Source organism: Myodes glareolus, chromosome 4 (assembly GCF_982192425.1).
Source record: "Myodes glareolus chromosome 4, mMyoGla1.1, whole genome shotgun sequence".
Classification (NCBI taxonomy): domain Eukaryota; kingdom Metazoa; phylum Chordata; class Mammalia; order Rodentia; family Cricetidae; genus Myodes; species Myodes glareolus.
In genome coordinates this window covers 61,814,176-61,829,622 of record NC_142029.1, presented here as the reverse complement: position 1 = coordinate 61,829,622, position 15,447 = coordinate 61,814,176, and the positions used below count along the sequence as shown (strand labels likewise).

Here is a 15,447-nt window from a genome sequence, read left to right as displayed (position 1 = left end):
GAGGGTCTGTGGCTGACCCCAGACCACCATTCCCAAGCAAGATCCAAAGGTCATTATGTGCAGTCTCCTGACCACACAGGGCAGGACAAACTCTCCACCCACGCCTCTCTGTGGGAGGATGTGCTTCAGCAATGGGCATGGGGGCTGAATGTGTGAAGTCTAGGGAATGTGAGTATGTATATGTACGGGTGTGCAAGAGCCTCTACGTGTGTGGTCTGGGTTTTGAGCATGTAAAGTCCAGCGAACAGAACACGAGCAGTCCGGAGGTGCAACCGCTCTTGGGTTTCAGCCTGCCCTCTTCTGCCCGCCTCCCAGCATAACCAAACATTGTAATGGTTCCAACCCCTCTCTGGTTTTGGGATTTCTCCCTAAAAACAAAAAATAATGCTTCCTTTTCAACATCTGAGATCATTTTCTGCACAGGCCCAGTACTCAGGGAAGAAGTTCCTTCAAAGCAAAAAGACACCTCAGAAACCAGGAGTTGTCCCCCTCTGATCTCAGCAGTCCCTGGAGACAGGCTGGCAGTGGACAGACAGGAGCCACAGGCAGAGATGAGAAGCAGGGGAGAAGGGTGGAGGGAGGGATGTGGGACTCTCACCTGGTAGGTGTTGTCAAAGCTGTCATACATGAACCTCGTGATCAGAGACGTCTTCCCGACTGCAAGACAAAAAGGAGAGAAATGTTCAGCCGAAAGAAGACGAGCCGGATGGCCAGCGTCTTTCAACTTGAAAGAGAGACTGGCTTATAAGAACCACTGGAAGGCGGGAAGCAGACTCAGGAAAAAGACCCCAAGTCAAGGTGCTGAGGGTCTACACCAGGTGAGCTCCAGAGGCACTCTTGTCAGATGCCAGGTTACCATGGAGAAGGAATCCTACCCTTTCCCCAATTCCTACCACATCCAAGTCCAGGTCTGTCATGGCCTTGGGTACCAGAGGACATTCAAGGCCAACAGGATGCACTTCTTATAGCTGCCCATGTTCCCTGGGTCACACCACCTCACCATGGGGCACCTGCCCACAGAGCTTCCCATTTATTCAGCTTACACATTAGCGACGAAGGGGCAGGGAAGGCAGCTGTCCTTTCTTATTGTCTCTCAAGGGCAAGCCTATTCCCCATTGAGTGGAGTGCGCCTGACTGTCCACTCCAACGCTGGGCCCTCAGCATCCCTAGATCCCACCGTGTAAATGACAAGAGGATTCCCAGATAACGCTACAACTGCAGGCTTACCCACACATCTGTAAGTTCCCTAACTGGGGCAGAAATGTCCCCAACTGAAAACTGCCAGTATGGTTAGGAGGCCAAGAGTCTCTTGGGAGACCCATAAATGCTGCTAATTTCCCAAACCGCAGGCTTTGGCTCCTGACACAACCCCGTGCAGGTCCCCTGGGACATAGCAGTGGCAGGAATGCCAACTGTTGTACTTCTAGCCATCTGGGAGGGGAAGAAGGATAAGAAAGGGACATTTGTTAGGTCACGACATGGAGCACTTCTCTCCTCCATCCTCCCAGGACTCTGCCACAGTCCTGGGAGGTGTAGAAGGGAGCGGCAGGAGACAGCCATCCCTGACAAGGAAGGCAAAGGTGCCTATGGCCATGAGTTCTCACCGTTCTGTCCTCTCCATGCCCAGCAGATCATGGGCAGACACTGGGACTGGAGGCGTGGTTAGTCACTGCCTGGACAGGGCTGGACAACCTGGTGATCCCTGGAAAGGGTCGCTGCTCAGGCTGAATCTACAGACACGTAACATTGTTGACGGCCCACACTGGCGAAAGAGAGGCAGTTGCCTGACCAGGAGGCCCTGAGGCCCTGACAGACCAGGTTTGGGCTGCAGTCAAATGGGGTCAAATCCCACTGGGGCACGTTTCAGCTGTGTCACCTTTGAGGTCGTCACTCCTCTGGACCCCTTTATAACATGTCACAGCAGTCAGAGGATGTAATCAGAAGTGAGTAAGGAATAAAAGAGAAAGGTACATGAGAAAGGCTGAAGGAGGGATCAGGTCACATTCCAGAATGACAGATGAGGAGAAAAACGAAACCACCAGCACTAAGTTTGTATAATGAAGAAATAGGTTTCTCCTGTCTTGGGGTGGGGACACTATGTGCTTGGACTGGAATTTTGGGGGTAGTATCTTTGTTTTTCCTAAGCCCTAGTCACTATATCTGAGCCTATATTAATGAGGTGGTGGCTCACTAGATGACCTCAGGATGAGGCCAATGTAGACTCCAGGAAAGGGAGGAAGCCTGGAGACTGAGCTCCAACACATGGACAACATTCAACCAGCTCTGTCTACAGTGAAACCCCAGTAAGAACTCTAGACACCCATGCCCTGGAGAAGCTCGTGGGGGAGCTTCCTGGGTTGTGAACACACAGATGTGCCTTGAGGGTAGACAGGCTGTAATTTCGTGGGGAGAGGACCCAGGTATTCTGTATTCGGGACACTCCTAGAGCTCACTGATTGGGGAGGCTGGCTGGCTCCAGGGATCTGCCGGTCTCTGCCTTCCCAGGGCTGTGAATCCAGACATGTGGCACCACACATGCGATGTGGTGCTGAGGAGCCAAACTCGGCAAGCTACCAACTGATCTCTTTCTCCACTGCCCCTCATCCCCGCCACTGCAATCTTAGGGAGTGCTTTCCTGAGTCTGTTGTTGAACCTGAGGGACACTGGGGACTAGTTGGCCAGAAGTATAGATGTCTTGGGATCCCCCAAACATTTCCCAGCTCCTCTACGTGGAGACAGTTTCTGATGGCCCGGTATCCTTTCTCACCCTTCTCCAGGCCCTCACGCTCTTTAGAGCATTTGTCTGTTCACTTCTATTTCTGATCAGTTTGTTCTGTCTCAGCCCCACCTCGGGCAGGGTAGAACTGCAGTGTCTGTCCTGACCCTGCTTCTGAGGTCTCTAGGCTCAACAGTCTTCAGGGGACTGGACTGACTGCCCTGCTCTGAACACAAAGCATGACAATGCTACCAGATGCCAGGAGCTGCAGGGAAAGATGTCCTCCATGGCCGTCTCCAGGAACCCCCAGGAGGCCTGAGTAGAGCTAATTACATCCCCTCTGTCCGCCCACACTGGGCCCCACCATGGCATCAAATGAAAGAGCTCCATGGCTCACGCTTGGGGTGTTCTCTACCAAGCTCACCTAACCCTGAAGGGCAGAACCCCCTTCCCTGTCCCTTTCCCACCCTCTACAACAGGTCTGGCTAGAAGATGCTGGCATCTGGAAATCAACCTGATTAGACACTACTGTAGGTCCTGGCGAAAGGGAGAGCCGAGAGGGGTGGGAGCGCTCGGCCTGCACCAGGACATGCAGTGGGGGGAGGGGCAGAAACTGCTGGTAAACCTCAGCCTTTAATCCCTGCAGGAACCCAGAGAGAGTTCTCTCTCTCCAGAGAGAGCCCGCCTCCCACCCTGCTCCATCCTCAAGGTCACCCCGTCTCCCTGCCAACAAGGGCTCGCAGACACATAGCAGCAAAGCAGGACAGGACTTTATTAGAAACAAAATCATGGCAGAGCTCTTTCTACCCTAAGCTCAGGGCTTGGCAACACTTGTCATCGCCCTGGTGTGCAGTCCCACACCATTAAACCGGAAGCTGCCTTTTTGTTCTTTCAGCCAAAGGAAGGTGAGGAAAGTCACCCCTGGGCACTGACCAGGACCCCCTAGGAAGGAGGCAACACCCACACTCACTGGAACTCTACTTAAACCGGGCAGGGATTTTGACCCTGTCCTTGGGTCGCCTTGGGAATCCTCGCTTCCATCCTATGCATTAAGATACCCAAGGTCACAAAGCGGACAGGCAGTGGAGCTGGGACAGCAGATCTGCCGCAGCACCTTCGCCGCAGCCACCGCTTGGAAATGCTTCATATAGAGGTCTGGGCAGCAACAGACCCTGGGGTCTGTGAGCAGAGCTGCTGGTGCGAGGGTGGGATGGGCAGCAGGGCCCCAGGCAGCAGGAACAGTGTGAGCAAATGCAGAGGCGGGGGATGGGGGAGGTGGGGGATGTCCATTAAGAAAGGAGAGGAGAAGGCCGGGATCTCACGGGGACGTTATGTGGAGGCCCCTCAGTCTCAACCCTGCCTTACAGATAATGGAGTCAGACCCAGTGTGCGAGGAGAGATGTGAACAGAAAACACTGTTCCCAGAAAGCTCCGTGAGGCTGCAGGGTTGACAGAAACTCACCCCTGGGGCCAGCTGTGGAGGACGACAAAGGGCAGACGGAAAGGCTAGGCTGGCAGGGGCATGGCAGCCATGGCTGAAGCTTCCAAGGCAGTGGGAGCTCCAGAAGAATCCTTAGCACAAAGGATATGGATGTGCACAGTGACGGCAGTTCAACATTCCCACCACAGGCTCACAGAGTGGTCCCCATTTCACACACTCTCTCTCATAACCCAAGTCTGGGACTCATTCAGGCGCTGAGTCTGGAGGGTCCGACTCCAATGACAGAAATGATACTGTGTGACTCCCAACACCGGGGGATAAAGGGCAGATGGCCTGTCTGAAGTGGGCTCCTGCCCTAGACCTGGGCTATCACATTTCATGAAAGCCCACTCCAGTCCATCTGGACGAGATCACTCTAGTGTGTCCGTGTGACAAGCAACTGAGACATCCCCTATCTCAGGTGACCTGTGCATGAAGGAGCCATCTCATTCTGAGACCTCTTGCCTCAACCTCCAGGCTGCTTTCAATGCTGCGTGCTCAGAAGCAAAGCATGCTTGCCCTGCTGTGTCGTGCTCCAATTATGAACCTGAGGGCCAGGTAAGTATCCTCCTCCTTCTCTTCCTCCTGTTGCTGCTGCTGCTGCTGCTGCTACTGAGTTTGGGGTGGTTTGACAGAGAGTCAGTTCTGAACTTTAAAAGGACCTCATCCTGCTTGGGGAGACTGGCTACAGAAGCCACCTTGGAAGTGGGGCAGAAGTCTGGCGAGAGATGGACCATCTGAAAGGATGCAGGGGCAACAGGGGTGAAAGAACAGAAGAGGTGACAGGACCCCAGAGCAGGCCAGAGCAGGCCAGAGCCAAGTGAGAGCCCAGGATGTATTCAGTCACCTGGCTTTGTAATCAGCAGACGGTGGAGTCATTCTCTGATTCCAGCACCCAAGGAGAGATTGGGTAATCAGCTTGTATTCAGAGCACCGCAAAAGCTTTCCTTAGAAAGATCAGATCAGGGCACACACGTAGGTCCTGACTACAGAAAGTAAATATATAAAAGCAATCATTCAGTCTCATGAGCAAAGGGTCTACACCTATTTCCCATGAAATAACTTTATTTTCTTTGAACTCTCTCCTGAGCTGCTGGACCAGGCTCTTGCACACTCTTGCACACCCACAGGCTGTGAGGCACTCAGTCCCACACACCATGGCAACGTCACCAGCTGCTGAACAGACTGAACACTGGCCCTTGGTGGCCTGCTCCCGGTGCCTGCCTGTCTGTCTCCTCAGGGTCCACGCACTCTACTCGCCTCCCATAGTCTGTGGGCCTCTGTGACTCAGCACAAGTTCCAGACTGACAGATTTCTGTACATTCTGCTGGGTTCTAAGTAGTTGAGAAGTTTCCGCATTCGGTGACCCTCTACTGGGTGCTGACTCCGACAGGTTCATTCTGGGCACCGAATTCACAGTGAGAAAGCAAGCTGCCCTCGAGAAGCCCTGGTCACGTGGAGCTAGACCCCACCATGAGTACCTGAAATGACAGACTTCAGGGAGGTGGCTGCAGTGAGGCCCTGCTGGGGGAGTCCTAGCATCCTCAGCATCCTCTCCGAGGGGGGAGTCCTAGCATCCTCTCGGAGCAGAAGTGGCGCCTGGGTTGGTGGGGAGAGGTGGAGATGAAGTTCTGAGGACTGAGGGATGGGGTGATCCATCATGCAGTTATTCACCCACACCATTCCATCAGGGCCATGTTGTGAGTCGGTACCCATGAGGGCGTGACTTGGGCCCAGGTTACAGGATGAGAGCTGAGTACATGGCCTTCCTCTATGAAGGATACATATCCTTCTCATTTCCACAGTGAGTGAAAATGTAGCCAGAGAGATGGCTACTAGGGCCAGGAAATGCGACAGGGCCCAGGAAATCACCTGCCGGCTTGGAGGGTCTGCAAGGCCTGGAGAAGCTGTAAAACCAACGCAGAGCCTTGGCCTGCAGTCTGTTCTCAGTTCCAGCGCGCAGTACTGTCCCTAACTGCTCTGCAGCGCTCTCGGGCAGAGATGCACCCACCCTAGTCCTCCTGATGGTCCAGGAAGAGCTCATGTCCTGGACGGCAGTAGCATGTAACTCATGGTTACAGCCAAGGTGGATTGCCTGCCCCTCAGATGTTGGGGTTTTCAGGAGAACAGGCATAGTGCCAGGCACTAGGCCTCTGCACCCTGTCTCCATCCCTCATCAAGCTGGATCCGCAGCTCTGAGAAGGTGGCCCTAGGGGCTGAAGATTCAAATCTGCTTCCTTCCAGCTCAAGCCACCTCCTCTGATGGGATGAGGATGGGATCCGCCCACTCAGCTGTCCTAACCACTCAGTTTCAGGACACAGATGGGAGATGCTGTGGGATGCTGGCACGGGCCTGAAACTGGCAGGAGGACAAGCCACGCAGACCCTGCGTCACTGTTTCACAGCGCCCTCAAAAGATGCCTGCACCTTCCCCTGCAACCTCTGCACACCGAGTCCTCGGTCACTGGCCCAGCTGCGGTGTGCATGACACCTAGACCCTGTGAGGGGGAGAGGAACAGGGGAAGAGAGCAGCAACCTTTGTCTGAGTCTTGTTTCCTTTTGCTCAGTGCTAAAGAAACACAAAATCCAGCCCTCTCTGACTATGAAAGAAAAATATGCCTGGGGCCAGGCTCCCCCCCCCCCACCCCACACCCCACCCTGCCACCCTGTTCTCAAAGCAGCTTTGACAGCTCCCACCTGAGCCCTCAGGGCCCGGCTGGCTCACTGTAGGCTAAATGAGGAAACAGGTGAAAAATCCCATTTCAAACCTTTCCCCCACAGACTCAGACGGTAATTAAGAAATATGCAAAGCTCTTCATTGGACACTTTAATTAAGCGTGCTAATTCCCTCTGCCTGCGGATGCTCAGCTGCCTGGGCCTCACTCAGGGGCCAGTGAAGTTGGAAGAGGGAGATAGAGGGCAGGAGGAAGAGGGAGGCTGGGGACAGCAAGGTACGGGGCAGGCTGGTGTGTGCTGACCCCCTGGCCTCCTTCCTGAGGGTTCCAGCCTCACAGCCCCCACAGCCCCACCTCCCCATCCAAGCCCAGTGTCCCTGGAAGCCTGTCCTGACTCAGCTGTGGAGTGTCACTTCATTACTTCCCTTCACACTTGCTGGAAAAATGGGGGGTCCTGGGGTACAGAAGGGAGTTCTGGCCTCCTATCCGACCCTGATTGGCTACAGACCTTGGAATCGTTATGGCCCCCTGAGGGCCACAGTCCTTTGAGCAAGAAAGAGTAGGATCAGGGGATCCAAAGGAATCTTGGCAACATAAAAGTCCACACCTTAGGGGTTGGAGTGATGGCTTTGTGGTTAAGGGCACTTATTGCTCCTCAGAGGACTAGAGTTCAGTCTGGTGGCTTACAACTACCTGTACCTCCAGTTCCCGCTCCAGTAGGATCTGATGCCTCTGGGCTCCTTGGGCACATACACATAATTTCAACAACAACAGTACTAACAACATTTTAATTTAAGAAATTAAAAATAGGTGCAGGAAAGATGGCTCAGCGGTTAAGAGCATTGCCTGCTTGGTGAAGAGCACTGCCAGCTTTTCCAAAGGTCCTGAGTTCAATTCCCAGCAACCACATGGTGGCTCACTACCATCATATAATGAGATATGGTGCCCTCTTGAGGAAGAGATCTGGTCAGTCGTTGTTATCAACTTAGACCATGAAACCCAATATGGACAAGTTCAACAGAACCGCCATATACGGGCTGCCCATGCATGCTTCAGCATTGCTAAAGCATAAATTTTATTTAAAAAAGAAATTAAAAATAAAATGGAGGTTGGGCAGTGATTGCACATGTCTTTAATCCCAGTATTTGAGAAACAGAGGCAGGCGGATTTCTGTGAGTTCGAGGCCAGCCTGGTCTACAGAGCAAGTTCCAGGAGCAGCCAGGACTGTTATAAAGAGAAACCCTGTCTTGAAAAGCCAAAAAAAAAAAAAAAAAGGGAAATAAAGAAGAAACCTCCGCTTCACCCATGTAGAAAGGATATGGGCAGAAAACAGAAGGGCATAAATAAAGGTTCCTTGTTGCCCTAATACTACAGACAAGCATGCTCCTCCCATCCAGGACCCCTCAGGTATGCAGGGTGGTTGGTCCTCCAGACACCGTTATCAAAGGCCAGAGCCCATTGCTAGGGCTTTTCATGGTGATCAGACAGTGCACTGGAAGACCCAGCCTCAGTTTCCCTTTCTATACAAACACTCTTGGCTGTCTTCTTGCTTTTTTTCCCAGTGGTTCCTCCTTCAGGAGAAAGGTAAGTGGAGGGAAGAGCTGTCCACAGGGCTGGGCTAGGTGAGAGCCTTCCAAAGGTACCCAGCCTCTGGCTGCTCAGGAGGGCTCAGCCCCTTCCTGCCTACAGAGACTCGTAGGCTCACCTTTGGTTTCCTTTTGTTCTCCCACTTCCTTTCTGTCTCCACCCCCAGGTTTACTAAGACATACCTGACAAATGAAAGCTATATATAGTTAGAGCATACAATGTGAAGCTTTGCTACAACCCCCTCTCTATACAGATACAGAGAGATGATAGGGATATGCACTATGAAATGATACAGCAGTTAGTTTAACTAACATATTCATCACAACACAGCTCCCTTTCTGACATGTGTATGTGTGTGTGCCTGAGATATATGTGTGTGTATGTGTGTGTGTGTACATGTGCGCACGTGGTGTGTGGTGTGTGTGTGCCTGTGGCGCCCAGAGGTTGACGTCATGTATCTTTTTTGGTGGCTCTTCACCTTATGTACTGAAGCAGGGATTCTCACTTGAAACCAGAGTTTTTCGGCTTACCTGTCTAGCCAGCTTGCTACAGGGATAACCCATCTCTGCCTCCTGAGTGCTGGGATCACAGGTTGGTATGACCACCTGCTATATATGTAGGGGCTGGGCACCAGAATGCCAATCATCACATGTGTACAGCAAGGGCTTTACCCACCATGTCATCTCCCCCAGACTCCCAGATACCTTTTTTGTAATGACAATACTTAGGATTTGCCAGACACACAAAGACACAGCCGTGTGGTTTCACCTGTAAGTTCAATCTTCAGAAACAGAGCACAGAGAGTATCTAACGGCACAGGGTGGGGGAAGTGGGGAGATGTCAGGCAAAGGTACAAACTTGTGGCTACAGGTGAGTTCTGGAAACCCAGTCTCCAGCAGGGTGAGGACAATCCACAGGCTATGGGACAGCACTTCACACTGTCTGCTTCCCTCCTTCACTCTCCAAAGCCTGGGAACTGGCACATTAATCTTGGACTTGCCCCCCGCCCCCAAACCTCATGAGATCCCAAGACACTGGAAACCATCCCTGCCCAGTCAGACCTAACTGAGATTTCCTGTTCTCCCCTAATCCCAAGAAGACCCTTGGGGAATTTGTCCTGGCCAATCCCACTGTGAGATTTAATGATTTTGGGTGCACCAGCCACAGGAATAGCCTACTCCTTAACCCAAAGCCAGAGCCAGTCTTGGGTCAGAACCAGGAAGCAAGCGATCTTGACCTCTGACCCGAGGCTTTTCCAGTTCAAGGTCAGGAAATGACATGGAGCCTCTGAAGTCACGAGGGCACAAAATTTGGACTCGAAGAATGGTAGGCATAGAACTCAGTTAATGAAGACATGGGCGACAAAAGGGAAAGGGGACATCAGATTGCTGAGGACTGAGGAAGGGAAGCCAGGAACTGGACACACAGGTTTGCCCTCAGGACACTGCAACAGAGACACGGTGTCCCAGAACAGAACGGACTTGATTGCCAGAGCCCGGGGCATTCTTGCAGAAACACTGCAGAGGGCTAGATCTGGGACAAGAGTCTGGGACCGAGGAAGGCACCGTGCGTGAGAGATAGGACCACTGACGGTAGAACAGTGACCTGCTCCACCATCAAGACCCAGCCAGGGCTAGTATCCAGAGTGCTTGTCAAATGATGGGGGACTAAGGGGTAGCAGACCCAGCAAGTTTGCCAGTGTGCAGTCCACACAGGCCTAGGCTTTGTCTAGGCTCGCTGGTATTCCAATGAGGCTGAACCAAATGGTTTTTAAGACTGGAATCTACTTTGATATACTGAAGGATCAAAGTTCCAGAAGGGTTCCTTTACTGTTATGGGCAGAATCCTCTTACCCCAGGGCTTCAAACCTTACTCTTGTCCCCACTTCCCCTTATCCGGCCCAAAGTCCTAAAGCCAAAGGGGACTGAAATCTGGCTGTCTCCTGTGGGGAAGGCAGAGGGGAGCTGGGGTAGCTTGCAAAGAGGCAGCAGTTGTATTCACTGCCTCAGGACTGCTGTGAGCCAGAAGTACCTGCCCTTACTGAATTACTCAGGTAATTTCTCCCCATGCCAAAAAGATTAGTCACAACTCTTGAAAATCATATTTGAACATGAAATTGTTGAAGATAGTGTCAGAATATAGTGCCTTCCTATTAATAAAGCCGAACAATTTCCCGATCCCTGTTTGGGGAAGCTCCAGCTTGCCTCTCCAATGGAGAAGGCCCACCTTGAAAGACATGGAGGCACACAGTAGCCTTCTCCCTTCAGATACTCACACAAGACTCTACTAGAGGACTGGCATGAGCCTAGTGAGGTGGAGAACTCACTACAACCTGAATTCTGCATTCAGAGGCAGCCGTCCTGGGAGTATGGCTTACCGGTACTCAGAATCAGAACAGCGCCTCCCCAGCACCACTCCTCAGGAACTAAGGTTGCTGCTCCAAGCCTGAGCCTTTGCCCTTCCACCCTGAACTGTCCACCACTCCTCCAGCGCTCAAATCAGCTAGACTGTGACACTGGGTCTCTTGTTTACAATTACAAATTCAGGAAGGCAAAGGGTTGGTAAATGAAGATGTATGAGCAAAGTTTGCACATCAAAATGTATTTCACAGCACCTTCCCCAGATGGCAACTTCCTTCTCTTTCCTGGCAAAACCCTACAGGGCCAGTTATAAGATTCATGGTAGAGCAGCCCTTACTCAGCTAGGGGGTATTTATTCTAAAACCTGAATGTGCTTTAGCCACAGATAGTACCGATTCCTATAGAAACTATATTGCATCCTTATCACACTTGTGATAAAGTTTAATGTCTAAATTAGTGTATGAGATTGATAATGATCATAATATAATATTGCAAACATAACAAATCATTATTATTAAAGTTATATGGATATCTTACCACCTGCACTCAAAATACCTTATTGCACTGTGTTAACCTCACGTCTTCCAGTTGGCCATGGGAAGCAGAAGTGAGACAGATAGAGGGGTACCCTATTAATGTGATTAAAAACCAAACCAGGTGTGAGATACTGAGATGGTTTTTATGAGCTGTGTTTCAAAAAAAATTTAGTAAAGAGTCTGGAGTGCAGAAATTATAGCCACTCAAAGGGCCAATATGTACACTTATACATATTGTGTATAAGTGGAACTGTATGCCATCACTACCAGAAAAACCCAAGGCTGATGATCAGACCAAGTCAGCCTTCATAGTCACGGACTCAGGATAGTGTCCTGACAGACAAAAAAATATATGAGAAACCTAAGATCCAGTGATTTTAGCTTCTGGCCAAGCTGGAGTAACAGAGACCAGATACATCATCTCATTCAAATGACAGACAAAGACAGAAAAACAACCATGTAAAATAATGGCTTCTAGGCAATGGTGGTCCCAGAGAGACACGAGACAAATGGCATGTGCTCCACGGACGATGCCTGGAGAGTCAGAGGAACAGGTGCATCCCTTAGAGGAGGAGGTGGAGCTGAGAGCCCAGGGGACAAACAACTGGAGCCAACAAGACAAAGTTCCAGACAAGGGGACCAGAGAGAAAACTGGAACATCTACGAGGGTCTCTCTCAAGTCTTAAGCTGAGTGCTGAGCAGTCAGTGTGGAGAGGAAGTAGTTGGGGCAGAGGAATGACCTCCCCCTACAGCAGAGGAAGCCATGTTCAGTGCCCACACAGGACTGGTGACAGCCCCTGTTCCCACCAGTCACCTACAATGCTCATTATTTGCAGGATACTGGGGGACCTCAGAAGTGGGCAGCAGCCGGGCCGTGGTGGTGCACGCCTTTAATACCAGCACTCGGGAGGCAGACGCATCTCAGAAGTTGCAGAACTGGTCCACCATGAACACAAGCATGCTGCAGAGACAGGAGATGCGCATGCTCCATTCCACCCCACCACCACTCCGCCCTCCATCTCTTAAAAAGGTTTCTGCTAATGCAATTTGGTAGCTTATCTAACAGGATTATGTTATTCGGCCAGCCATGAGTTTCGTAAAGTACTGGGCATGCTCATCCTTTTCTTCACAAGACTGGTGGTGTGGATGTTAAAAGCCTCAGGAAGAGAAGAAAGGTGAGGTGGCAAGATGGCGGACAGAACGCTGCGGGGTATGGCTGTGCTCCCTGAGTTGTCAGAGACTTGTAATAACCTACAGGTCCCAAGACCAGTGGCAAAGCGTTGGCATGACAATGGGACCAAGCTCGCTCAGGAGTGTGGAAGAGGCCTGCAGATGATGGATGCTGACGGGCATCTCCCCACCCTTCTCAGGGGAACTCTTGGGCTGGCAAACTAGGATGTTCTCAGTCTCCACGAGAACAGGGGCTGCCTCCGGTGCTGCCTTTGCGGGCCCTGGCTTCTCGTTCTGTCCTCCACAGATGCTCACACAGCTTCTCACCTTACTTCTGGCTCAGAAGATGGACAGAGGTTGGCTCCCCTCAAGTCGGTTGGAAAGGGAAAACTGCTAGGCCTCTCATGTATTCTCCTGTGTCCGAGACATATTTACTGGCCCCTGCATAGCAGCAGGTCTCCTGCTGAAGTACCAGGAGGTCTGCTGTCTCTAAGAAGAAAATGCACTATAAACCAAAGGCCCCCGGATCTGTGTGAACACGAGCCATCTGGAACACAGGAAGGACCTGTGCCTCCAACGTTTGTGGAACACAGACGGTTGCTGGTCAGGCACCAGCCTAGATGAAGAAGCAGGGGAACCGGGACAATGTTCAGATTCTCGCTCCCACACTGCATGCTCTAGATCTCTAAGGAGTCAGTCTCAAAATCAGCACCATGTTGGAAGCCACAGAGGACTCTGGAGCCGATGGTTCAGAATCCATGTTTCTCCTGGCCAGCAGTAAGGTGAGAAGCTGTATGAGGATCTACAGAGGACAGGAAGAGAAGCTGGGACCCAGAGAGGTAGCACCGGAAGCAGCCTCCGTTACCATGGAGACTGAGAGCACCCCGGTTTGCCAGCTGGCACCATGCTACCTTTCACACATCCAAGAGATGTGAAACCAGAGAAGAGGGGTCACCTGTGTAACAGGACACAGCACCGGACCACAGCCAGGCACAGTCTCTTCCAATGCACCACCGAAAGGTCGCCCTCAGAAGCTGTTCTTACTCCTTGTCATTGCCACTGATATGAACCCACAAGGTCACCAATGTGCCACCAGGCCAGGAAGGCTCTACTTGCTAAGACCTCCATGGAAACATACAGCAGGAAGTGCCAAGGGTCAACAGACAGCTTAGAGGACAAGAAAGCATGGCAGCCTGGCTCCTGGGAGGGCCACCGATCAGGGCAGCCTCAGAACACAAGGGCATGGCAAGAAGGGCCCGCCGGATGTTCTAGCCCTGCATGTGACAGAGGTTTATTTGGGACTACATGAAGAACAAAAGCAGATCATGCATCAGGGCTTCATAATGGGGCCTGGGCAGCTGCTTAACCCTCCCGAGAACTCCACTTCTTCTCTGATAAAGGGACCCCCACCACCTTCTCTCCTCTGTGTAAGCTATCTGTTGCTGTGTACCACCACAAGGTCACAAACAAGGTGTCTGCTAGGCTGTACTTATTTTCTGAAGTTAGAATCCTCCTCCAAGCTTATAAAGTAGAAGACAAGAATTTGGATCTTCATGGTTATGGACTGAACTGACGCCTCATTCTCTTGCTGGTTGGTGGCTGCACTTTCTTCTTAGAGGCCAGCCACAAAGTCCCTCTCTACACACACTTATACACAGTAAGGCAGCTTATTTGAGGCCTGGAGAAATAATTTTCTAATAAAACAATTGAGAGGGGCTGGGGAGATGGCTCAGTGGGCAAAGGGCTTGCCACACAAGCATGAGGACCCGACTTCAGTCAGATCCTCAACACCCCTGTGAAAAGCCAGGACTATTTTTTTCAGGCATATGCCTATACATTTTAGCACAGGAGACAGAGGCAGGAGAATTACCAGGGCTTACTGAACAGTGAATCTAGCCAATCAATGACTCCGGGTTCATTGAGAGACCCAGTCTCAAAATACATGTTGGTGAGAAGTGGAGAAAGACACTGGTGTGGTTCCCCTGGGGATATGGAGTAGGAACATGAGGGATGCTATGATCGAAGCACATTGCATACATGCGTGACATTTTTAAAGAATAAATTTTAATTAATCAATAAAAAATAATCAAAGGACAAACTATCCTGTTACCTTTCCCAATAATATGACTCAATTTAACGAGTGACCTCTTGCCACCTCCGCTGCACTGTATAGGCTAGCAGCAAGTCACCAAGTTCATCTGCGCTCGGGGGAAGGATATTTGAGAAATGGGACTCACTGTGACACACTCACGGGGGGACTGCCTTTCCCTTTCCCCTCCTATGACTGTGAACTGGGCTGCCCCGCCCCCGTGGGTCTTCTAGTCTGCTAGGATGAAGGCAGAAGGCAGGGCTGCTCTGCGGTGCCTACTGGTCCACACCTCTGCCCAGTTCGCCTACACCACAGCTGGGGCCCCAAAACAGCAGACACCAACGATGCCAGCTCCAGCAGCCCTTCTGTTCCTAGAGCTGGAGTAGAGCTGAGTTTTCCTGGCCCCACATGTGGGGCTCTGCCATTTTCTGATGTGGGTAGGAAAAGACCAGGACTGGAGGAGACCGGCCAGGTGCCTTCCTAGTCAGGCCTCCTGCTCCATGTGATCCGGGCAGTGTCCTGCAGTACTATGGTGGGGTGTAAGGAAGCGGGAGGAAACCGGATGAATCAGAATCAAGAACACACAGACCCTAGGGATGCATGTAGGATGTGCTAAGAACTTAAAAATAATTTGGGAGTGATTTTTCCCAGAAATGAAGCCCTTCCTGGGGAGTGTTCTCTACAGAAAGGGCAGAAGTCAGCAGAGGGCTCAGTCCCAAGGTGTGACTTTACAGGGACCAGGTAAGTGTTAATCTTCAGGGTCACAGCAGCAGCAAAAATCCTTGGGGGAGGAAGAGGTGGCGCCCCCTCCCTTTAGCTCCCCACAGGAAGCAT

General features: G+C 51.5%; 1 protein-coding gene across 2 annotated transcripts in view; it reads right to left on the bottom strand.

Annotated features, from left to right (window-relative positions):
• The window catches only part of Rab6b (RAB6B, member RAS oncogene family), a 56,492-nt gene that overhangs the window by 30,474 nt on the left and 10,571 nt on the right, over positions 1 to 15,447 (bottom strand). For both annotated transcript variants that reach the window (XM_048417522.3, XM_085689640.2), the window contains exon 2: positions 599 to 657. In XM_048417522.3, the coding sequence (XP_048273479.1) occupies positions 599 to 657 (59 nt within the window). The remainder of the gene's footprint in view (positions 1 to 598; positions 658 to 15,447) is intronic.